This window comes from Narcine bancroftii, chromosome 5, assembly GCF_036971445.1.
Source record: "Narcine bancroftii isolate sNarBan1 chromosome 5, sNarBan1.hap1, whole genome shotgun sequence".
NCBI classification, from domain to species: domain Eukaryota; kingdom Metazoa; phylum Chordata; class Chondrichthyes; order Torpediniformes; family Narcinidae; genus Narcine; species Narcine bancroftii.
In genome coordinates this window covers 118,372,321-118,398,133 of record NC_091473.1, presented here as the reverse complement: position 1 = coordinate 118,398,133, position 25,813 = coordinate 118,372,321, and the positions used below count along the sequence as shown (strand labels likewise).

At 40.8% G+C, this 25,813-nt stretch overlaps 1 protein-coding gene across 3 annotated transcripts in view; it reads left to right on the top strand.

The window, feature by feature from the left end:
• Window positions 1-328: 328 nt before the first annotated feature.
• Window positions 329-25,813, top strand: part of eif2b3 (eukaryotic translation initiation factor 2B, subunit 3 gamma) — a 102,586-nt gene continuing 77,101 nt past the window's right edge. For 2 of the 3 annotated variants that reach the window (XR_011357884.1, XM_069938871.1), the window contains exons 1-4: window positions 329-482; window positions 5,388-5,546; window positions 11,378-11,517; window positions 22,598-22,757. Coding sequence is in view for 1 of the 3 variants with exons in the window: in XM_069938871.1 (XP_069794972.1) it covers window positions 5,399-5,546; window positions 11,378-11,517; window positions 22,598-22,757 (448 nt within the window). In the remaining 2 variants the exon portion in view is untranslated. Of the gene's footprint in view, window positions 483-5,387; window positions 5,547-9,837; window positions 9,956-11,377; window positions 11,518-22,597; window positions 22,758-25,813 lie in introns of those variants that run through there. The other variant, XR_011357885.1, reaches the window with a different exon arrangement.

Below are 25,813 nucleotides of genomic sequence, written 5' to 3'. Positions count from 1 at the left end.
ATGCAAAAAAAAACATCATCATGAAAGTACAGCAAATAGTTAGGGAGGAAAATGGAAAATTGGTTTTATTTGCAGGAGCTGTGAAATATCAACATGGGGAACATCTGAGGCATTTTTATGAGTCAGGATGTGGAACAGAGCCCAGAGTTTTAGTCTCTCTAATTCAGAAATGATATGTTGGTGGGAATTAGAGACGGGAGAGGGGAGAGGGGAGGAAGGGGGAGAGGGGAAGAGACAGTGTAATGGGGAGCCGGAACAGTTGCTCGGCGGCGCAGCGGACGCTATTAACCCGAACACCAGGCGCACGTGTTGTGTCCGCGCCCCTTTAACTTCCCGTATCTGGTGGTACAGAGAAGCTGCCCCTTCTACTGTTTACGTTGCATTTCGCACCTCCATCTCAATCTATTTTGTATTATTTAAAACAAAACCATATTGGTGAGGTTGCCGAGCTCAGTTGGAAGAGCGGTAGAAATCGCGATAAGGTAAAAAAAAAGAGAGCGTACTGACTGGACCTGAACTGAGACTAAGCCCCGAACAGGGGTCTCGGGGAGAGGGGCTTTGACTGGGGTCCCGGGTCAGAGGAGAGGGGCCTGGGACCGAGCCCAGGATTGGTCCAAAGTTGGGAGAGGGTCCTAGGACTGAGCCCCAGGCTCGGTGCAGAGGGCCCGAGGACTGAAGTCTAGGGTCGGTGGAGATTGGCCTGGGACTAAGACCTGGACTGGGGTCTAGTAGAGAGGGTCCTGGGACTCTCCAGCATTAAGAGAGAGTGGCCTGGGACTGGGGTTGGGGGAGAGGGGCCTGGGATTGATGACTGGACTGGGGTTGGGGGAGAGGTGCCTGGGACTGATGAATGGACTGGGGACTGGGTCCAGGATCAGGACCCCAAATCACCTTAGATTGATTTCTTGTGTTCAGCGTTTGTAGAGGGTCCTGGGACTGAGCCCCAGACGGGGAGAGGGACCTGGGCAGGGGAGGGGACAGGGCACTCGGACTGAGTGCTGGACTGGGATCTGGGAGAGGGGCCTGGGACTGGGGCCCAGAATTGGGGAAGGGAGGCCTGGGGACTGAGCCCTGGATTGGGGTCCAGGGTTAGAGAGAGAGAACTGGGCCCCTGGATAAGTGTCAAGGGAAAGGGACCTGGACTTTGAAACCACAAAGAGCTGAGCTGAGACTGGATTGCCCTCATTCATTGGACTAACAATGCTAAATGTGAACAGTACAGGCTTGGCAAAAACACACAAAGGATGTTGGAAGTACTCTCGATGCGTCCATAGGAGGTAAAAATATATTACCTACATTTCAGGCCTGAGGCTTTCTTCAAAGTCTAAGCGATGAACAGGAAGTTGTCAGGAAAAAGACTGAAGAATGGGAGGGGGAGGAGTTCAGAACAATAAAAGGTATTGGATATGATAAGAGGAAAGGTGAGAACTAATTTTGGCTCTGTGAAAGGAGACAGAGGGAAAAGGGGAGAAAGAGAGATGGGGGAAAGGCGACGGGGGAAGAAGAATAGGATTGGGTTTTACAGAAACCAGAGAAGTTGATGTTAATGCCATCTGGTTGGAGGGTGCTCAGACAGAAGATGAGTTATTGTTTTTCCAATTTGTGGGTGGTCTCAGTCTGGCAGTGCATATGAAACTAGGCAACCAACCTGTAATGTATTCCATATGACCCATGATCTGAGATCAAAACCATTCAAATATGGGATGAAATCTTAAAATATGTTTGATGTACTAGAAAATGTTGATATTTTGGAAGTTCTTGTTGCCTCTGTCAATGTTGTTCCATTTATTCTTTGCTGGAGAATTATTTTGCTTTGAAAGTTAACATTTCTGTAGATGAATGCAACTACTTTTTTCACAATTCCTCTGTCTCTGTTGCATCTGTCCCCTGGAAAAGTTCTTCTATATGAGATCATCTGGGATGTCCTTCAAAAACCATGGCCACCCCTCTACTGCCATCAATCCCTCTGCCCCATGCGCAACAAGATCACGATTCCCCTTGTCCTCACCTACCACCCCACCAGCCTCCGCATCGAACTGTCATCATCTGCCATTTGTGCCACATAATAGACACATCTCTCCTCTCTTCACCTTCCACAAGGACCACGCCCTTGATGACTCCCTCATCTACTCTCTTCCCACCCCTTGGTACATGTCCCTGTGACCACAAGAAAGGCTACACACGCCCACATTTGCTCCCTCCCAAACAGTCCTTCCAAGGGAAGTGAAGTCCCCATGGCTTGATGAAACGCTGTCTCACACCTTGCGGGAAGCTAGTGAAGAAATTGTGGAGCCCCTTGCTAAGATATTTGCATTATCTCTGTCCTCAGCTGAAGTGCTGGAAGGCTGGAGCGTAGCTAATTTTGTTCTGTTATTTAAAAAGGTCAGCATGAACAAGGCAGGCAACAAGAGGTCAGTGTTTGATAAATTGCTGGAGGGAATTCTGAGAAACTGGATCTAACAGCTTTGGGTTATTTGGAGATTTATTGGAAGTAATCAGCATGAATTGTGTGTCACAGATGGTGACTCATGAAACAGATTTTTTTTTTGAAAAGGTGACAAAGCAGATTGATGAAAGGAGGGAAGTAGATATTGAATACATAAACTTTAGCAAAGGCTCAAGTCCCACATGGTAGATTAGTCTGGAAAGTTGAATCACATGAGAGCCCAGGGGAGCTGGCCCATTGGATTTGTAACTGGCTTAGTGGAAGGAGGCATTAGTGGTGGAAGAATGTTTTTCTGATTGGAGACCTATGACCGCCGCTGGTATCCTTAATGGGTCATCTTTATAAGATCATAAGATAAAGGAGCAGAAATTGGTGTTTGGCCCATTGAGTCTGCTCCCCATTCCATCATAAGCTGATCCATTCTCCTATTCAGCCCCATTCCCCTGCTTTCTTCCATAACTATTGACACCCTGGGACTTCAGATGCATATCAATCTCCGGCTTAAATTCACCCAATGACTTGGCCTCTACAACAGCTTGTGGTAGTAAATTCCAGAGATTCACCTCTCTGGCTAAACAAATTCCACAGCATCTTTGTATTAAATGAGCACCTTTCAATCCTGAAGTTGTGCCCCCTGTCCTAGACTCCCCTACTATGGGAAACAACTTTGCCACATCTGCTTTGTCCAGGCTTTTCAACTTCGAAAATGCTTCTATGAGGTCCCCCTCATTCTTCTGAACTTCTTAAGAGCTATCAAATGTTCCTCATTTATGAATCCCTTCATACCAGGAGTCATTCTTGTGAATCTTCTGAACCCTCTTCAATATCAGCACATCCTTTCTTAAATAAGAATACTCTGTATTCCAAGGAAGACCTCACCCATGACTTATAAAACCTCCACATCACATCCCTGCTCTTATATACTATTCTTCTAGATATAAATGGCAACATTGCATTTGCCTTCTTCACCATCGAATCGATCTGGAGGTAAGTTGGGCTGGTTGGCCAAGGAGTAGAAAATAGAATTGTACCTCCACAAGCGTGAGGTGACGCATTTGAATGTTAAATCAGGCCAGGATAAATGGAATTGCTCTGGAGAGTGCTGTAGAACAGAGAAGCCGAGGAGTACTGGTTTATAGTTCCTTGAAAGTGACAACTCAGATGAACAATGATGAAGAAGGCATCTGCATGTTGGCCTTCATTGGCTAAGTATAGAGTACAAATGTTGGGACCTCAACATTCAGCTTGACAAGGCATTGGTGAGTTGACACTTGGAGAAGTGTTTGCAGTTCTAGTCACCCAGCATAGGAAGGACATCAATAAATCTGAAGGGGTGCAGAGGAGATTCGCCAGAATGTTGGAGGGAAAGGAGGGCTTGAGTTATTGGAAGAGGCTGGGTTTATTGCCTTGACCAAGGAGGCTGAGGGATGAATGAGAATGTAAAAATCATGAGTAAATAGACAAAGAGACTGCTCACATTTTTTTCCCCTGAAAGGAATATGGTTAAAGTGAGAGGTGAAAGATCTAAGAGAGACACCTTTTTTTTCCCACTCTGGGCGGCCCATATGTGGAACGAACTGCCAGAAGAAAGTGTAGAGGCACAACAATGTTGCTGAAAAGAAATTTGGACAGATTTATGGATAGGAATGGATGAGAAGTATTAGGGCAAAATACAGGCAAATGAGACTAGCCCAAAATGCAGACTTGGCCATGGATGATGAGAACTGGCTGGCAGGTAGAAGACAGAGAGTTGGGATAAATGGCTTGTTTTCTGAGTGGTAGGCGGTGACCAGTGGGGTGCCACAGGGATCTGTACTGGGACCCCAGCTGTTCACAATTTACATTAATGATCTGGATGAGGGGATTGGATGTAATATCTCCAAATTTGCAGATGACCCTAAGCTAGGAGGGGTTGTGTGCACGGAAGAGGGGGTCAGGAAGCTCCAATGTGATTTTGATAAATTGAGGGACTGGGCAGATACATGGCAAATGCACTACAATGTGGATAAATGTGAGGTTATCCACTTTGGTAATACAAACCGGAGGGCAGATTACTATTTGAATGGCAATAGATTAAGAGATGGGGAAGTGCAGAGAGACCTAGGGGTACTTGTACACCAGTCTCTGAAGGCGAGCATGCAGATACAGCAGGCGGTTAAAAAGGCAAATGGTATGTTGGCCTTCATATCAAGAGGGTTTGAGTATAAGGACAAGGATACCTTACTGCAGCTGTACAGGGCCTTGGTGAGACCACGCCTGGAGTATTGTGTGCAGTTTTGGTCACCTTATCTAAGGAAGGATGTTCTTGCAATGGAGGGAGTGCAGAGGCGATTCACCAGGCTGATACCTGGAATGGCAGGAATGACTTATGAGGAAAGATTGCGCAAATTGGGATTGTACTCGCTGGAGTTTAGAAGATTGAGAGGGGATCTCATAGAGACATATAAAATTCTGGCAGGACTGGACAGAATGGATGCAGATGGGATGTTTCCAATGATAGGAAAATCCAGAACCCGGGGCCATGGTTTGAGGATAATAGGCAAACCATTTAGGACCGAGATGAGGAGGAATTTCTTGACCCAGAGGGTGGTGAATCTGTGGAATTCATTGCCACAGAGGGCAGTAGAGGCAGGTTCATTAAATCTATTTAAGAGGGAATTAGATATATTTCTTCAGTATAAGGGTATTAAAGGTTACAGAGAGAAGGTGGGGACAGGGTACTGAACTTTAAGATCAGCCATGATCTTGTTGAATGGCGGAGCAGGCTCGAAGGGTCGAATGACCTACTCCTGCTCCTATCTTCTATGTCTATGTCTGTGAGTTGGTCCAAAGGGCCTTTTCTGTGCTGTATGACTCGAACTCAAGTGTGTGTACCTGGAAAGATGATGAGCACCATTTATTGAATACTAACGACTGTATTGCTTAAATTTATATTTTATAGAAAATCATAAGATGGAGTTCCAGGCTGTGTTGATGGCAGCTGCTGGGGGCTCCCGCATGATGGACCTAACCTCCAGTACCTTAAAGCCCCTTCTACCTGTTGGAAACAAACCACTTATATGGTATCCTCTAAACCTTTTGGAAAGACTTGGATTTGAAGGTATGACATAACTTGAAGCAAAAGAGTTGATGTTAAAAATGGCAAACAATATATTAGGATCAATTGATATTGTCTTTATAATTAAAGCCATCAGTAACAGGTAAACAGTCTTCTCTTGAATATTGGTATGTTGATATTTCAGTGAAGTTGACTTGTAATATTCTTGTTTTATCCTACCAATAGTGACTGAAATAGTGGATTCTTGAAGATGATTAGGCAGAACATCATGGCAGTACTAAGACAGAATGTTCTTGGGGATCATCCATTATAAATCTTCTAAGTTGTATATTATAACTAAAAAAATGGGAACTATTTGCATATTGCCCAAATACTTCTCATCCTTTCCTATCCATAAATCTGTCCAAATATCTTTTCAGCAACGTTATTGTGCCTCTACACTTTCTTCTGGCAGTTCGTTCCAGATATGGGCCGTCCAGAGTGAAAAAAAAGTTGTCTCTCTTAAATCTTAGTAAGTAGGAAGAAGGCGTGAAAGACCAGGAATTTACAGATAGTTTTTGACCCTTTAAGACAGAATTCCATGATGACAAAGGCATTATTTTAAGAAGCAAAACTGTTGCTGGGAGAAAGAGGGATTGTGATGTGGGTATGTATGGTGGTGGCAGCGATGAATGTAAAACAGGAGATTTTGATAATAAGTGGTGTACGTATTCCATGTTAGAACTGAGGCAAAATTGCAGAAAATTGGCTAATTAGTGCTTAAAATAATAAGGTTGATTAGTCTAGAGAGCTCTACTGTACTACTTATATGTAACATGCTGCAGAGGTGATTTTCAGACAATAGGCAATCTTCTTTCTCAAGTAAAATTTCTGTGACACGTATTTTCAATTCAAACAGATTTGTTCTAGAATTTTTGGTTGGTCAAAATGACCTTCACTCAAGAAGAAATGGGAATGAGGTCAAGTCCGATTTATTCCATTTATTCACAAAAGATCCTTTGAGAATGTGATCTCTTCATTCCAGCAACATAAATCCCCATGAAAATCCTATGCTGTGGACTTGAACACCACCTCCCACTAAACCAACAATGTTTAGAGTGAATCAATTTTCTTGACAGAATGATAGCTTCTTTTGCATTTGCAAGCAGATCTCCCCCAAAGCTCGTGATGTCCTTCAAAATATTTTGATTGGTTCCTCGAAAATAATTGTTGCTTATCCATGAAAGAAATTACTTTATTTACTGTGAAAAAAAGTCCTCCTCTTTTAGCTTGATTATAGGAAATATAGGAAAGCTAGAGGAGTGGGCTGAGAAATGGCTGATGGAATTTAATACAGATAAGTGTGAAGTGTTGCATTTTGGAAAGGCAAATCTAAATAGGTCATATACATTGAATGGTAGAGAAATGAGTGCAGAGCAACAAAGGGATTTAGGAGTTACGGTAAATAGTACCCTCAAAGTTGATACTCAGGTAGATAGAGTGGTGAAGAAGGCATTTGGAATGTTGGCCTTCATAAATTGGAGTTTTGAATTCAAGAGTTGGGATGTTATGAAATTGTACAAAGCATTGGTGAGGCCAAGTTTGGAATACTGTGTACAGTTTTGGCCACCAAATTATAGGAAAGATATAAACAAAATAGAGAGAGTGCAGAGAAGGTTCACAACAATGTTGACAGGATGTCAGGGTTTGAGTCACAGAGAAAGGTTGAGCAGCCTGGGGCTTTTTTCTCTGGAGCGTAGAAGATTGAGGGGGGATTTGATGGAGGTGTTCAAGATTTTAAAAGGGACAGAGAGAGTCAACGTGGATAGGCTTTTTCAATTAAGAGTGGGGGATATTCAAACCAGAGGCCATGGTTTGAGATTGCAGGGGGAAAATTATAAGGGGAACATGAGGGGAAATTTCTTTACGCAAAGGGTGGTTGGGATGTGGAATAAGCTTCCGGCAGAGGTGATTGAAGCAAGGACGTTATTTACATTTAAGGAAAGACTGGATAATTACATGGAGGGGAGAGGACTGGAGGGGTATGGACCAGGTGCTGCTCAGTGGGACTAGGAGGGTAGGGATTTGTTCCGGCATGGACTAATAGGGCCAAACTGGCCTGTTCTGTCTTGTATATGGTTATATTGGTCAGTGGGACTAGGAGAGTGGGGATTTGTTCCGGCATGGACTAGTGGGGCCAAAATGGCCTGTTCGGTGCTGTATATGGTTATAGCATCAATCTCTTGAATAATAGCATGCTCTTCCTGGACTAGATCTTTTAAGAATAGTGGTGGCTTTGAAGACTAGTCAGATAATATCACTGGGGTATGTGAAACATTCTATAAAGTACAAAAGCTGGTTTGAGTTCTTCCACACTCAATGGACATTACACAGTTGGCTAATGTTTTTGAGAACTGAATCATGGTGATTGTGCGCCTAAAGTTCCGAGAATCATTTTGGAACTCTAATCAAGCTTGTTATTTATTTCCTCCCATCTAACACATGGAATTTGCCTATTGTATTTGTTGGCTAAGTGATGAGGGAGAAATCAGTAAACAGTGCACACCATATTTGTGCTAAAGGTACTTTTGGAAAACATTAACTGTTGATATGCTTTGTTCTTGACATTAGTGCAAATTCAGATTACTTTAACATTTTCAAAATGGCTTTCTAAAGGATTTTTAATCTGCACTAATTCCACTGATATAGAATGCTCGAAGAGAATGAGGCTTAAAACATGCTGACCCAAGCATGTGATGCTCTTGCTTTGTGTATGAGTCCTGGATATGCATAAAGGGAAGGGTTGCCTGAATTTTGGTGATTCTCTTCAGTGAACCTGAAGGCTGTAAGATTTCCCATGAATTAACTGAAAAGAACAGGAGTCAAAGTTTGTACCTTCTATTCTATGTATTGATTACAGCTCATTTACAAGATCATTAGGGAAATTTCAATGTCAGGATTTGAGTTTAGAAATACAGATTCATCCTTTGCTTCATGTCTGTTTGCAAGACCACCATAACATTCAAGAACGCTGTTTTAGAACACAAAATTAAGCTTTTAACAGAAAAGTAAAAATGGAAATAATTTAAAACCAGGAATAATGGAAGGATAACATTGCTTGAGTCTTTAGAAAGGTGGTTCATTGTGACTGACTGGTTCGGAGAGTGGTTATTACTGATTGGATAATGCAGCCTACTTTTCCCAGCAAAACTTCAAAGAATTGTTACAGCAGAAATTATGTCACATGATACATGTCACATATGCAAGTGTAGTTCATATCAAGAAATGTCTGTTCAGTTTCTGAGATGATGTAAATTGTCCCAGAAATAGTTGTTATTGCATTTTACTCCGTACCAAGTTAATTTTCAATGATGCAAACATCACATTTTCTGGCTTTATTAGGGTTAAATGTTTGAAATTATTTTTTAATCAATGAAAAGAATGTTTAGACTTTAAAAAAATTCTTTCATCCCTCTTCTCCCTTACAGGTTCCTCCAGATTTTGCCTCAGATCTCAGCATCTGCAGTTTCTTGTGTCTCTGTATTTGCTCTTTTTATATGTATTTGTATCTAGACTAGTCAATCTGTTTTTTTTCTCCTCCTTACATAATTACATAGTTTTTTTCTCTTTTCTTTCGTTGGTCAATTCTTTGGATGCCAACTGTGCTACTGATATCCTAGCCTGACTTCTCCTGGATAAATCCACAAACATCTGAGTCTTTGACAGTTTCCTACAGGACAGAAAATTATTGGGAAATGTGGCAAGGAGGCGAATAAAAATAATCAAGATTGTATACATACTTTTCACCAATTTGAAATCTGAGAGACGGTATATGACTTGGGTTTGGAATTCCAGGTTTGGAATGACTTAATCCCGGTGTTGCTTTGAGCAAAGACTTGCTTTCCTGTGCCAGTAACTTGCTTTTATTGAAGTTTTTCCACCTACTCGAATTCCACAGGTTTGCTCTCTTTCTCCTGCAACTTTCTAAAAGCCTGTAGTCATTATCTTGCCTTCTCCATGCAGTCTCTCTTTATCTCAGACAACCATTCCATCACATTTCCTCCATCTTGACAGTGAACATTTCAACTGGTCGAGTGTGGCAGTTTGTTTGCTGCAAAATGTTTTCTGCAAGGAAGGTTCTGATTAATTTGAGGATCAACCGTGGCCCACCTTCCAGACACTCCATCAACTCAACATTAATTTTATACCATTTCGATCAATTGCATATTGGTGTGCATTTGTTTTTTTTTTAAATGTCAAAATTAGAAGCAACAAGGAAGTAAAGTCCTGCAATGTTGTGCAAAATAATCTTCATAAACCCTTCTGTCTGATTGTAGCTGAATTCTCTTGACAGATGAAAGTGGAAACAATTGATCCTTACCAAAATTCTCTGGATTCTGGGCAGATCCCAGCAGATTGGAAGACAGGAAATGTCACACCAATTTTTAAAAAGGGATGTAGGCAGAAGACGGGTAACTATTGTCCAGTTAACTTAATGTCTGTAGTTGGGTAAATGCTTGAAGCTGTCATTAAGGATGAAATAGCGAGACATTTAGAACAAAGGGGTTCCATCAGGCAGACACAGCATGGATTCAGAAAGGGCAAGTCCTATTTGACAAACTTGGTGGAGTTCTTTGAGGATATATTGGGTGTGGTAGATAGAGGGGAACAGGCTGATGTACATTTGGATTTTCAGAAGACATTTGATAAGGTGCCACACTAGAGATGTATCAATAAGATACAGATGAATGGAGTCAGGGGAAGTATATGGGCATGGATTGAGGATTGGTTAACTGACAGAAGGATAAATGAATGTTTTTCTGATTGGGAGACAGTGGTAAGTGGGGTGCCACAGGGGTTGGTGCTGGGCCTGCAGCTGTTCACCATTTGATAATTTGGAAGAGGGGAAAGAGTGTAGTGTAGCCAAGTTTGCGGATGATACTAAATTGAGTGGAAAAGCAAATTGTACAGAGGATATGAGGGGCTACAGAAGGATATAGTTAATTTAGATGAGTGGGCAAAGGATTGGCAGATGGAGTACAATGTTAGTAAATGCGAGGTCATCCACTTTGGTAGGAAAAATAGAAGAGCAGATTATTATTTAAAAAGACTGCAGTATGGTGTTGTGCAGAAGGACGGGAGGACTTGTGCATGAATCGCAAAATGTTGGGTTGCAGATACAACAGGTTATTAAGAAGGCAAATGAATGTTGGCTTTTATCGTTAGAGGAATTGAATTCAAGTGCAGAGAGGTCATGCTGCAACTATACAAGGTACTGGTGAATACTGTGTGCATTTCTGGTCTCCAGACTTGAGGAAGGATATACTGGCCTTGGAGGCAGTTCTGAGGAGGTTCACCAGGTTGATCCTGGAGATGAGGAGGTTGACTTATGAGGAGAGACTAAATCACCTGGGATTATACTCACTTGAATTCAGAAGAATGAGAGAAGATCTTATTGAAACATAAAATTATGAAAGTGATAGATAAAATAGAGGCAGGAAAATTGTTTTCAGAGGTAGGTGAGACCAGAACTAGGGGACACAGACAGCCTCAAGATTCAGGGGAGTAGATTTAAGATGGAGATGAGGGAAACTGTTTTTCCCAGAGAGTAGTGAATCTGTGCAATTCTCTGCCCAGGGAAGCAGTTGCGACTACTTTATTAGACATATTTAAGGTTCAGTTAGGTGGATGTTTACATTAAAAAAAAAAGAATTAAGGAATATGGGGAAAAGGCAGTTCAGTGGAGTTGAGTCATTGATCAGATCAGCCATGATCTTATTGAATGGCAGAGCAGGCTTGATGGGCCGGATGGCCTACTCCTGCTCCTATTTCTCTGTTCTTATGTTCCAAATTCTTTACTCTGCATAAGGAGTCTTTGTTTCATTCTCTTCCAGAAGTAATTGTGATTACAACTAAAGAAGTCCAAAAACTGCTGCAATTGGACACCAAAATTAAATTGGATATAGTGTATATTCCTGAGGACACTGACATGGGAACAGCAGACTCCTTACGACAGATACATGGAAAAATTAAGGTACTACATTACATATTTTTAAATTAAGTGGTGTCATATTAAGATGCTAATATTCTCATATTTTAGGTGTACTGAGAGAATATTTAATATACCTTCTGTAAGAAAAGTACAATTTATATTTCCTTGCATAGAGAATAATATTTCTGAAAGGTACATTCAATGCCTAATTTTGTCTGGTTCTTTTTATCTTGCTCAGCCTGCAGTTTTAGCAATCGGGTTTCTGTTTCCTGGTTTGTAATTTCTTCAATATTTTTCTAATCCTTCAAATTATGTCTGTTCTTAGTGAATTTGCCTTAGCTTCTGTGTTTTATTTGCAAATTTTTGTAACTTTCTGCTACTCTTTTTTTTTCACTATTTTGTGCTTGTGCAATTAAATTCAGAAAATAAAATACAACATTTGGAGTTCCCAGTGACAAAGTGGCATCCTTTTCACACCAATTGTATTCAGAGTTTATATAACCATATGTAACAGTTTATGGCATGGAAACAGGCCATCTCGGCCCTTCAAGTCCACGCCGGTTCACTCAAACAACTCCACTAGATCCTCCCAGCTATTCTCCACCCATAACCCTCTTATCCATGTATATATCCAGCCTCCTTTTAAATGAAAGAATTGACTCTGCCTCAACTATTTCCTCCGGAATATTATTCCATTCAGCCACCACTCTCCGAGTGAAGAAGCATCCTCTAATGTTTCTCCTAAAATTTTTCCCCCTTACCCTCAACTTGTGTCCTCTTGTTTCAACCTCCCCAGCTCTCAGGGGGAGGAGTCTACTTGCATCTAGTCTATCTATTCCCTTCATAATTTCAAATATCTCTATCAAATCCCCTCTCAATCGTCTACATTCCAAGGAATAAAGTCCTAACCTCTTCAATTTTTCTCTGTACTCTAGGTATTTTAAGCCAGGTAACATCCTTGTAAATCTTCTCTCCACCTTATCTATATCCTTCCTATAATTTGGAGACCAGAACTGAACACAGTACTCCAAACCTGGCCTCACCAATGCCTTAAACAGTCGCAGCATCACTTCCCAGCTCCTATACTCAATGCTATGATTTATGAAGGCTAACATATGGTTTTTCAGCCACAAGCTGAAATAAATGAACAAAATTAATATTACTTTTGCTGTAGATGGACTCTCCCACTTTCACATATTGAGGCCCTTCATGTTGATGATTGGAAAATGTTTTGTTGTGTTCAGAGTAATGCACAAACATGCTGGAGTAACTCAGCAGATCATGTAGCATCCATTGGAATCAAATGGTAAACAACATTTGGGCCTGAGTCCTTTGTCAAGGTCAAAGCAAAAAACAGGCAGGTGTGTGAAGTTCAGAATAATTTTTTTAACTTCTCTTGCCCTTTTCAAGATCAAGATTCAATTTTTTGTTACTAATAAAACAGTGTCCTATTACATGAAATTGCTTTTGCTTGCTGTAAGGCAGACAGATTCGTCATTGGCAGAAATTGCCTGAAGCTCTTATAGCCAGAGGAAGAGAAGCAAAAGAGAGACCCCCCCCAGAGTCACCGAGTGTCCGTAGGTTCACCTCCAGCACTTCTGCAGTCACACACAGTCCAGTCCAAACCATTGGCAACCCAAGCTCCAAATCCAAACCTCAGACATAGTCAGGAACTCTTCAGCGCCTTTGGCCCCTTGCATCCCGGGTCCGATACCTGGTACCCCTTCACCTAATTTCAAGCCAGTGTCCGGCAGTCAGCAGCCTGGCACCAGTCTCCCAACAGCAGCCCACGGCCTTCATGGGTTCCTTGAGTCGCCAGCAGCCCGCCACATGCATTAGTTTTTCAGGTGCGTAGCCCACTCACTGGTCCGCTGCCATGATCACTGTCCACATGGGTCATCTCTTTCGCTTCTCCTCCTCAGACAGGGGATGGTCTCCCTTTTTCTGGTGCCCTGCGCCCTCGTGGCTGCTGCCGTCAGCTCCTTTAACGGGCCATTCAAAGCCTGTGCAGAGCTGGCGGCAGTTGACTGGGCGGTTGGCCCTGCGGGAGCACTGTGTCTCTGGTCCTCACTCCCCGCTGGTCTACACCAGTGGCAGCGCTGCCATTACAGTGGCTCCGGCAGCACCACCATTTTTCATAGATCATCTTTCCTATTCTATGGTGGGTACTTGTATCTCTCTACTTTTTTTTCTTCCATTAATACATTTATAACAAAAGGAATGCAAGCTAAAAACAGAAAATGCTGGAAGTACACAACTGTAACTGACAAAAGACAATTTAATTGATGATTTTGAAATCTTGATTTATTTTGAAATTCTTTATTTGGGAAAACAGATTGAGGTTAAAGGGCCCAACCCGAAACATTAAATGATGATTTCGCTCTGTTGATGTTGCCTAGATTATGTGTCCCTTCAGCTTCTCATTTTTTGCTCAGCATCCTCAGCGAAATTGACAGTGCACTTTGTGGCACCAGGGTTCGAAGAGACCTGATTGGGTTATTCCAGTGATTCTCAATTTTTTTCTTTCCACGCACATGTATTCACTGCTACCATCAGGAAAAAGGTACAGGAGCTTGAAGATACAAGTAATACAAGGACAGCTTCTTACCCTCTACCATCAGATTTCTGAATTGACAATGAACCACAGACAACTCCTCACCTTATCCTATTTAATTTATAACAATATTTGGATTGTAATGCTGCCAAAGAACAATGAATTTTGTGACATGTTCATGACAATAACTTTGGATTCTGATTATTTATCTTCATTTGGGACTTTTGGAATCATTCCAAGGGTTTGACATCCTTCAGAAAGGCAGACTTTGAACCAATGGTTCTCAACCTTTTTCTTTCCACTCACATACCACTTTAAGTAATTCCTAGGCCATCGATGCTCTGTGATTAGAAAGGCATTGCTTAAGGTGGTGAAAACCACTGTTTTAATTGTACTTAATTGACTTGTTATGTGCATTACTCCAAAGGAAATTGGCCACTGACAATATTTCAGTAACAATTGGGTCTAGAGCAGTGGTTCTCAACCTTCCCTTCCCACTCACATACCACCTTAAGTAATCCCTTACTAATCACAGAGCACCGATGGCATTGGAATTACTTAAAGTGGTATGTGAGTTGAAGGAAAAAGGTTGAGAACCATTGCCCCAAAGTCTGCCTTTCTGAAGGATGTCAAACCCTTGGAATGATTCCAAATGTCCCAGATGAAAATAAATAATCAGAATCCAAAGTTATTGTCATGAACATGACACAAAATTCATTGTTCTGTAGCAACATTACAATCCAAATATTGTTATAAATTAAGTAGGATAAGGTGAGGTAGTGTCTGTGGTTCATTGTCAATTCAGAAATCTGATGGTAGAGGGTAAGAAGCTGTCCTTGTATTACTGGGTGCTCATCTTCAAGCTCCTGTACCTTTTTCCTGATAGTAGCAGTGTGAAAAGACCATGGTCTGGGACATGAGGGCCCTTGAGGATAGAGGTTGCTTTGTTAAGACACCACCTCTTGTAGATATCCTCGATGGAGTGAAGACTGGTTCCCGTGATGTCACCGGCTGAATTAACAACTCTCCGTAGTTCTTTTCCTGTCCTATGCATTGGTACGTTCATACCAGACAGTGATGCAATCAGTCAGAATGCTGAATATGAAAATGATAAGTAAAGCATTATTTGAAAAAAATTAAGACTAAAAATCACGTTGAACTGATTAAAACATTACTGAAAAAGTATTACAAAAGAACAATTGTAACTTGGCTCCTAACTGCAAAATCTTCATAAAATGAATGGACTTGTGGCCTGGTGTAGATCCATGAGCAGATATCTCAGCCATTGCATTGGAAAATCTTAGTCAGTTCCTGCTCCAACTTTGGATTCTGAGGAACAGGACAAGTTACCTAACTGGAATGTATGAGCAAATTCCTGCCTTTGCTTGATCAAGGCTGTTTTTTTTAATTAGTCAGTGTTTGTGTCATTGCTTTTGAGATGTCTAATTTTAAATGATATTTTGGTTCTATTTGTCTTGTGGTTTCTGCAGCTTGGATCAGGAAGTCCTGCTGCATGCAGCATCTTTGAGTTGCCTTGGATTTCTGGCACTAACAGATTATGATTGGTCAGTTGGTGCTGAATTTCTAGGGCTTGAATGTATCCTGGATAATGAGGATGGCCACAGTATCAATTATGGAACCACCTGCAGTTTCAATTCTCTCTCAGTCAGTAGGCGAGTTTCCGACTCTTGAGGATAGCATTTGGATAGACGATATCCTCAAGACATGGTTCATTGCAATTCCCATTGTGCTAGTCTTCATCTTTATAAAAAAAGTGGAATGATTTTGATGACATATTTGACCTCATATGCTGGACCAGTGGCGTTAACTCTTAACTTGCACACTGAAAGTGGTAGAGATTATATTAGAAAGTAAAGCCACAAACATATTTTACCTGATCTATCAATTCAGATGACTGACGATAATATTGACATTGAACAAGATAAATGCAAGAGCTTTTATTCCATTTTCAATTAAGGATGATGCGTCTTTGTTCCCCAATGCTAAAACTTTGTTTTAATCCAGTTAAATAGTTGATAAGCAAATACTTCTGATAAGTATATAGAAATTGGAAAAAGAAAAACTTGATGATATCTACATCCTGCGTAGTCACTCCTATTTAACAATAATTTTCACTGTTTATTCTTGTTTTTGCAGTAATTGCAATTTGTGTCTTGTTTGTATCTCACATTCCATGTTATTAGCCTTCTGTGTAATTTGTTGAATGACTTGTAATTTTAACAATCTAGTAAATTACAGTGACTTATTTGTAATATCAAATGGAACAAGATTTTGTGTTTTAATGAAGTACGTAGGAAGGCTATTTTTCTGGCAAGCAATATCTGGGTTGGGTTGCTAAGCACCGGTAATTGATTATGGCTAGATTAAGGAAAGCAGGTGAGAACTTCATACCTATTCCAGTTGTAATCTAATGAGCAGCATCAGCAATTTTTTTTGTGGTAGGGTATGGGTTGAGTGCTCGAGGGGTATTTAAATTTCATTCTGATAACCAGTAGTGTTCTGCTTATGGCCTTTTCCCAACCCTCCGTTTCAAACAGTTTGCCAACTATTATAATGCAGGAGCACGTCTTTTTGAGCTTCTTGCTTCACATTTTATAATGGTCCCTTTAAGGTCACCTAATTTATGGCATCAAACTTCTGATTCCTAAATTCATTGCTATTTCATTCCAGTAACTTAATTTAATTTAGATATGCGGCACAGTAATGGGGATTTCCGGCCCACAAGCTCATGCAAACCAAATACCCCAATTAACCTACAATCCCTGTGTGTTTAAAATGTTGGTAAGAAACTGGAGCACCCAGAGAACACCCACACAGACACAAGGAGAATGTACAAACTCCTCACAAACAGCACCAGATTTGAACCCGGGTCGCTGGCACTGTAACAACGTTGTGCCAACCGCTACACTAAACGTGCATTGCATCTTTTGGTTCCCAAGTCCAGCTACTCATAAATGATTGCATTTCTTCTTTGACCTCTTTCCCCAGTATGCAAACTTGGCCCATTTATCCTCTACAGGAGTTATCCCAAAGCCAGGTTCCTTTTCCTGATGTGTCATTGTCTTTCATCTTTTCTTGAACACCCTACTTGAATTCCCTGTAGTCCAGCAATGTCATGGCGTCAAGGAATCATGTAACCTTGACCATGCCAGCTGTCAACTACCTATGCTTAGTATTTGCATGAATACTGCTTTCCAGCATTTTGCCCATGTCTTCAATGCCATGGCTTTTCAAGTGTTCTTCTCAGTACCTATTAAATGCTGGAAGCGATTTTAATCACTCTATTGTGTATGCTTTCCATATTTCATTCAGAATTTATTGTCATGAGCATGTGTCATGAAATTCATTCTTTTGCGGCTGCATTACAGGTGGAAAAATTGCTATAAATTATATATTTTTAAAAAATAAATAAATTAGTGCAAAATAGGAGGAAAAGTGAAGTAGTGTCTGTGGTTCATAGTCCATTCAGAAATCTGATGGTAAAGGGGAAAAACACCGCTGGGTTTTCGTCTTCAGGCTCCTGTACCTCCTTCCTGATGGTAGGAGTGAGAAGAGGGCATGGTTTTGGTGGTGAGGGTCCTTGATGATAGAGATTGCTTTCTTCAGACACTGCCTCTTGTAGATGTTCTCAATGGAATGAAGACCAATGTCCATGATGGCACTGGCTGAGTTCACAACTTTATGTAGCCTCTTCCTGGCACCTCCATACCAGACAATGATGCAATCAGTCAGAATGCTCTCCATGGTACACCTTTAGAAATTTGCAAGAGTCTTTGGTGACATCCCAAATCTCCTCAAACTTCTAATGAAGTATAATCGCTGGTGAGCCTTCTTCATGGTTGCATCAACGTGAAGACCCCAGGATAAGTTCTTTTCCCGTGCCACTGCTGAACCCTTGATGACGACTGGTTTGTGTTCTCCTGATTTTCCCTTTCTGAAGTCCACAATCAGTTTCTTAGTTTTGCCAGCGTTGAGTGCAAAGTTTTTGTTGTGACACCACTCATCTAGCTGATCTAACTCCCTCCTGTATGTTTCCTAATTGCCGTCTGTGATTCTGCCGACAACTGTGGTATCATTGATATATTTGTAGATGGCATTTGCATTGTGTCTGGTCACACTGTCATGGATGTAGCGAGAGTCAAGCAATAAGGCAAAGCATGCATCCTTGAGGTGCACCTGTGTTGATTGTCAGTGAGGATAAGACGTTACTGATGTGTACTGACTGTGATCTTCTGATGAGAGAGTCAAGGATCAAGTTTCAGAGGGAGGTGCAGAGGCCCAGGGTTTGGTCTGACCAGTACTAAGGGGTTGAAAGCTGAGCTGTAATCGATGAAAAGCAGCCTGATGTACGTGTTGCCTTTGTCCAGGTGATCCAGAGCTGAGTGGAGAGCCAGTGAGCTTGCATCTGCTACCGAGTGATGGTGGCATTAAGTGACTTGCAGAGGGCCAGATCTTTACTTAGGTTTGAATTAATTGCAGCCATGACCACCCTCTCAGATCATTTCATCACAGAAGATATGAATGCTATGGGGCTGTAGTCATTGAGGCAGCTCACTCTCCACTTCTTGGGGACCAGGATGATTGATGCCCTTTTAAAGCAGGTGGGAACCTCTGACTGCAGCAATGAGAGATTGATGATGTCCATGAACAGATTTTCAGTGCCCAGCCAGGTACACCAACAGGGCCTGACGCCTTCCGAGTGTTCATCCTGATGTTGGCCTTGGAGACAGATATCACAGGGTCACTAGCTTCTGCAGGGATTCTCATTGGTACTGTTGAATTCTCCTTTTCAAAGTGAGCATAGAAGATGTTCAGTTCATTAGGTAGTAAAGCATCACAGCTATTTGTAATGTTAGGCTTCGCCTTGTAGGATGTAATGGCAAGTATCTGACTGTCTCTTAGTTTCCCTTGAAATCGCCTCTTTGCTGCTAAGATAGCCTTCCATAGGTCATTACTGGACTGCCTGTAGAGATTTGGATCACCAATCTTAAACACCATCAACCTTGCCCTCAGTAGGTTGATACTTTGATTCATCCACTGCTTTTGATTAGAGTACTCACAGTATGTGCGCGTGGAGACTCACTTATCCACACATGTTCTGATGAAGTTGGTGACGGCCATGGTATATTTATTCAAGTTTGAAGATGAGTCCTTGAATATGGTGCACTCACTGATTCAAAGCACTCCTCTGTCTCCCTTGACCATACTTTCACTGTCTTCAATTCTGGTCCTGTTGACCACAATCTCTGCTTGTACGCCACAAGGAGAAGTACACCCAGGATCATGTTCAGGATGCAAAAAATATTTCCTCTAAATCTTAAATCAATGCCCTTCAGTTATAAATATCTCTGCTAAGGGAAGAAAATTCCCATATCTACCTTATTTATGCCCCTCATAATTTAGTAGATCTCATTCAGGTCAACATCTGCCTTCTCTTTACTGAAACACATATACTCAATCTATCCAACCTCTCCCCATAGCTCCATCCTAAGCAACATCCTTCTAAATTTTCTCTGTAACCACTGCATTATGGTTGAATCTTTCCCGTAGCATGGAAATCTCAGCTGCACAGTCCTTCAGTCATGGCCAAGCTATTATTTTGTGTAGTTGTAAATGCCACCCCCACCCCCACCCCCCCACAGCCTGTTCTTGTGTTCTGTGCCATATGCTAGTGAGACCAGAATTAGGACAATGGTACAGTTGAATTTGTGGCAAAAAGAGCAGGTGCAGGAGGGAGAATTTAAAAAAAGACAGATCATAGGGGTCTTTTCCAGGGCATATGGGACCTTTGCTTGAAGGATGGATTGAACCTAAACAGGAGGAATACCAACATGTTTGCAGTAAAGTTGCTGGTGGGTTTAGAGGGTTTGGGACCAAATGCAGGTAAATGAGACTCATTTGGTTAGGATGGGCAAGTTTAGCCAGAGGGCCTATTTCCATGCTGTAATATTTAAGCATGTGCAATTTTAAAATTACATGGAGTTATCTGGCTTGGGTGATAAGGTAAAATACTTTTCAGCTCTTTAAAATATCAAACCATTTTAAAGAGGCTATGACTCATTTTTGCGAAGAGTGGGAATTTTGATCCATGGTGTGAGTTTGCTCTTTCCCTTTCGACTTTTATGTCCTCATACAAAAGAGCTCTCTATTTAACTGGCATAGCTTTGATTGATTACTCCATGAATGCAAGATAACAAACTTGCACAGTTAGCGTAGCGGTTAGCACAATGATGTTAGTGTCAATGGCCCAGGTTCAAATCCACCGCTGTCTGTCAGGAATTTGTCCATTCACCTTGTGGCTCTGTGGGTTTCCTCCTGGTGCTCCAGTTTTCTCACATATTCCAAAGACGGATGGGGTTAGTCAGTAATTTGGTCACATGGGTGTAATTGGACGGCATAGGCTAATGGGCCAGAAGGGCCTGTTACCGTGCTGTATCTCTAAATTATATATTTTAAAATTAATATGAAATTCCTCTGCTGGCACTGCAAGTTACTGAGCCTCTGTCAGACTTTATGCAAGAAACATTTGCAAAAAGAATGGAAGCATTATATTACATTGTATGTCATAATGTTGATCAAGGTGTTATCTCGTATGCCACAAGAGATTGGCACAAATGTTACAGTGAGTAGTCTAAAGAGAAATTAATCAATGATAATGATATTTATTTAATAAATTCATTTTAAGACTTTTTTTGACCAGTGGATGACATAATGATGAAATAAAGGTTAATTCCTATTATTTCCACTTTTGTTAATGCTTTCTGTTTAGCAAGGCAAAATGACAAGAAAAAATAGTCATTAAAAAAAGCAGCTGCGATTAATAATCATATAACTCTTACAGCACAGAAACAGGCCATCTCGGCACTTCTAGTCTGCACCTCTAGTCCCACTTACCTGCACTTTGCCCATATCCCTCCATTCCCCTCCCATTCATATACCTATCCAATTTTTCCTTAAATTACTAAATGGACCCTGCCACCACTACTTCTTCTGGAAGCTCATTCCATACAGCAACCACTCTCTAAGTGAAGAATTTCCCCCTCATGTTACTTCTAAACTTTTGCTCCTTAACCCTTAGCCTCTTGTTTCAATCTCTCCTACCCTCAAGGAAAAAAGTCTATCCACATCAACTCTATCTATCCCCCTCATAATATTAAATACCCCTATCAAATCCCCCCTCAACCTTCTACACTCCAAGGAATAAGGACGTAATCTGCTCAATCTTTCTTTGTAATCTAGATCCTTAAACCCAGGTAACATTTTCGTAAATCTTCTCTGCCCTCTCTCTACCTTGTTGATATCTTTCCTATAATTCGGTGACCAGAACTGCACACAGTATTCCAAATTTGGCCTGACAAATGCCTTGAACAGTCTCAACGTCACCTCCCAACTCCTGTATTCTATGCTTTGATTTATAAAGGCCAGCATACCAAAAGCCTTCTTCACCACCCAATCCACATGAGATTCTACCTTCAGGGAATGATGAACCGTTATTTCTAGATCTTTCTGCTCCACTGCATTCTTCAGTGCCCTCCCACTTGCTACGCATATCCTGTTTTGATTATGGAAGCCTGTTGCTTTATTAGTTATTTATGTGCAGGAATCTGATCTCAGAACTATTTATACATGTTATCAAAGGCCGCAATTTGTTATTGAATTAGAATGGGAAAAAGTGGTGAATTATTTCTTATTTGAAAGTGATGTTGACTTCAGTTCACAATTAATGTTTTCTTTCATAGATTGTTGATCCAGGACAATAAATTGAATTATTATTCTACCTTTCTAGAATTTATCATTGCATTCAAGCAGGTGTAGTAGTCAAAGAATTGCAGGAGGAACTCAACAGATCAGGTAGAATCCATGGGTAGAAATGATCATGTCTGGACCTTTTATTTTGAATAGAGGGTAACAGTATCTGCAGCTTTTGTGTTTCTTCGTGTAAAATAACCAGCTTGGTACTAAGTGTAATATGCAACTGATTCATTTGGTTGAAGATTTGAGCCATCCTAAAAGGCGTGCAATCCGTGAGGTCACTGAAGTACACTCTACTGGTATCTTTAATTTTGGAGATCTAGTCTTTTGAATGAGGCATTGTTTTTCTAGCTATCGTGCATCCTTTAACCATCATAATCAAAGATGGAATGCCTATTCACTTTCTCTTTATAGGACTTAGCTGACTTTGCGGCATGCTTTGCATAATAGTTAGCCCAGTGCTATTACGGAACCAGTAATCGGGGTTTGTATCAGCGCTGTCTACAAGAAGTTTATATGTTCTACCCATGCCTGCAAGGGTTTCCTCCGGGTCCTTCGGTTTTCTCCCACCTTCTAAAAATGTGTGGGGATTGTAGGTTAATTGGTGTATTTGGTGGGTACAGTGCGTGGACCAGAAGGCTTTTTATCAAGCTCTTTGTCTAATATATTAATTTAAGTTGGTTTTAGGTTTTGATGTAATCTGGTGTTAATGAAACTGTCATATAATTTGGGTCATTTTGATTCAGAGTCTTGAAAATTCTAATGCATGAAAAATATTTTTTGTTCGTTTTGCAGACAGATGTATTGGTGGTCAGTTGTGACCTCATTACTGATGCTGCTCTGCACGAGGTGATTGACCTGTTCCGTGCACATGATGCCACAATGTCGATGTTGATGTGCAAGATGCACGATTGCTCTGAACCTGTGCCAGGACAGAAAGGGAAAAATAAAGCAGGTAAAACATTTTCCAAGAGAGAAAGTAACAAACTGAGTAATTTTTGAAAATGCCATTAGCAAGTCGAATTGTAATCACAAATACTTTATGCCACTTCTTGTAGTTCCATGAGTGTAACTGCCACAGAAGATTTGTTTGGTAGCAGTCCCTTTGAGAGCTGCTTGTATGATTGCTTAATACTTATTAAGCAACCGTATGGACCTGTAATGATTTATCCCTGGACAGGGCACAAGAAAATTGCATCAAAGTTTAAATTTATTGCCAGAGATTATACATACGACCTTGAAATTTCCCCTGCTATTCAAAAATCTTTTTGAGTCTTAAATACATGTAATGAGACAGACCCTACTGCTTTATTGGGCATAGAATTGTACATACACATTACTCTATGGAAGAAGCTGTTTCTCCTCATCTCTGTTTTAAACCTACTCCTTCAATTCTTGAGGTAGCCTCACCTGCCAATGGAAGCAACCTCTCTGCTTCTATTTTATCTACTCTTTTCATAACTTTGTTTCTATAAGAATCCCCACCCCCCATTCTTCTAAACTCCAGTGAGCATATTCTCAGGCTACTGTATCTCTCCTCACAAGATAACCCCCTCATATCCAGAATCAACTTGACGAGCTAACTCTGCACCGCCTCTAAAGCTGTTTTATCCTTTTTCAAATAAGGAGACCGTACTGCTACTTCAGGTGGAGCTTCATCAGTACACTGTACAGTTGCCAGATACTGAATGCCTTCTTGATTATGTGCTGCACCTACAAAATACCTTCTGTGATTCATGTACAAGCACTCCCAGATCTCTGCACAAGAGCATGCTGTAATTTTTCACCATTTAGATAGTAGACTGATTTACCCTTTTCTTCCAAAATGGATGACCTCACATGTGCTAACGTTGCCTCTGTCAGATCCTTGCCAACTTACTTAATCTATTTGTATCTTTGCAGACTCTAAACAATTTGCTTTCCCATTCGATGTATTGTTATCAGCAAACTTAGATATAGTATGTTAGGTCCCCTCCTCCAAATCTCATGTGTATTGTGCACAGCTGTGGACCCAGCACTATCCCTGTCCAGTACATTTAGATTTAGTTTTGATTTGATTATTGCAGTGGTCTGTTTCTTGTCCTGTCAAGACTTTGGCAGTAGTTGTGGCCTAATGACTGCATGTAAATTTTGACTCATTGGAGTGCTGGATTAAGTGTATGGTTTCAAAAGTCAGTGAGTAATCAATATTTGATAAATATTGGAAAATTGTTGTCCAAATGAAAGGCAGACCACAGTCCAGACCTTATTATGGCTGTGATCCAAAGTGGTAAATCTGGACAAGTGAGAGTGACTACCTTTGACATCAAGGCAGTGTATGACTGAGTATGTCAAGAAGATAACAGAAAAACTGGGAAGTCAACAATTCTGCAGATGTTGGAAATCTGAAATAAAACAGAAAATGTTGAAAAGGTATTCAGCAGATTAGGATGCTTTTGTATATTATGTATAGAGGGAGAATGTTTCAGGTTGATGGTAATTCATCAGAAGTGGAAATGGAGAAAACATGTATTTTAAGGTGCTAGGAGGCATAAACAATGAAGGGAATGTTGGTGATAAGGTTAGAGTTCAAGATTACTCAGTTGATAGAAAAGTTGTGAATAGTAAGAGAGATTGATGAATGTTTGTTAATCACTAATGGTCCATCTGTCAGAGTACTAATAGAGAGAAGGGGAAAATATTGAGGGGATTAGGAAGAGTGGAAAAAAAAATACTGGAACTGTGAATTACAGAACGTATCAGCTACTAGAAGTTTGAAATAAAGGAGAATGTTAGAAATATTCAGCAGATCAGGTTAGACAGGAGAAAATCTGATCATGTAATTTTTAATTCCTCAGCAATCTGCTTCTATGCACAAAACATTCATGAGCAAGAAACATCTGCCTCAAATGAGGCAATGAGTATCTCCAACAAGAGAATCTAACCACCTATCTTTCACATTCAGTGGCGTTCATCCCCAACTTTTAACATCGTAGGAGTGACAATGGATCAGAAGTTTAAATGAAGCAACCAAATTAATGCTGTGGTTACAAAAGCGGGTTAATATTATCTTAACATTTAAGTATTATCCAGTGAGTGATCTCCTCTTGACATATCCAAAGCCTTATCACCATTCGTGGGACACAAGTCAAGAGTGTGATGGAGTACTCACCGATGCCGCAGAACTCAAGGAGATGACTCCTTGTTTGGTTGGCAGTTTATCCATCCTCCTAACCATTCAGTCTGTTTAGTTTACTTTTAGTGCTCTTTTTACAGGAGCAAAGTGATGGAACAACATCCGACTCAAAGAAAGCTGCCCACAACAATGCAGCTAAACTTTGACACTGATTTTCTGGTGTCAAATGTCATTATGCCATTTATTTAACTCAAACGTACCTTACAGTATCAAATGCTCACATGCAGCAGGCCAGCAATGAAAAGGCACAGGTAACTTTATAGGATTTAAAAACTAGGCAGTACTCATAAAGGTGATATTTGCAGTGAACATTTTAAAAAAATATTCTGTATATTGTTTTATATATGTGAAGGCGTTGCAATCCAGACATAAAACAGGTTTTGCAGGACAGCTTGCTATTTAATGGTTTTGTGTGCCATTAAAATCTAGTCTTTTCCTCATGCAACAAAGATTGTCCTTGACATGGTGGATGTTTGTATTTCCCATGGATAAGACTCTCAAATGGAACAGTTTATAGAGATGGACAGGAACACTAACAGCAAATTTGGGATAGAAGTAAAACACAAAAGTCTGCAGACACCATGGTTGAACTAAAAGCACAATGCTGGAGAAACTCAGCAGGTCAATCCGTGTCCTTTATATAGCAAAGATTAAAAATACATAACCGATGTTTCAGGCTTGAGCCCTTCATCGAGATATGGAAAAATGCAAAATCTGGGATTTCTTCTTTGATGTGCTACAGTGACATAAACTAATTCAGAAACTTTGACTATATTCATCTTAAGCTTGTAATTTATCTGGCTTTGACACAAGTCTTTGTGAATATTATGTAGCGA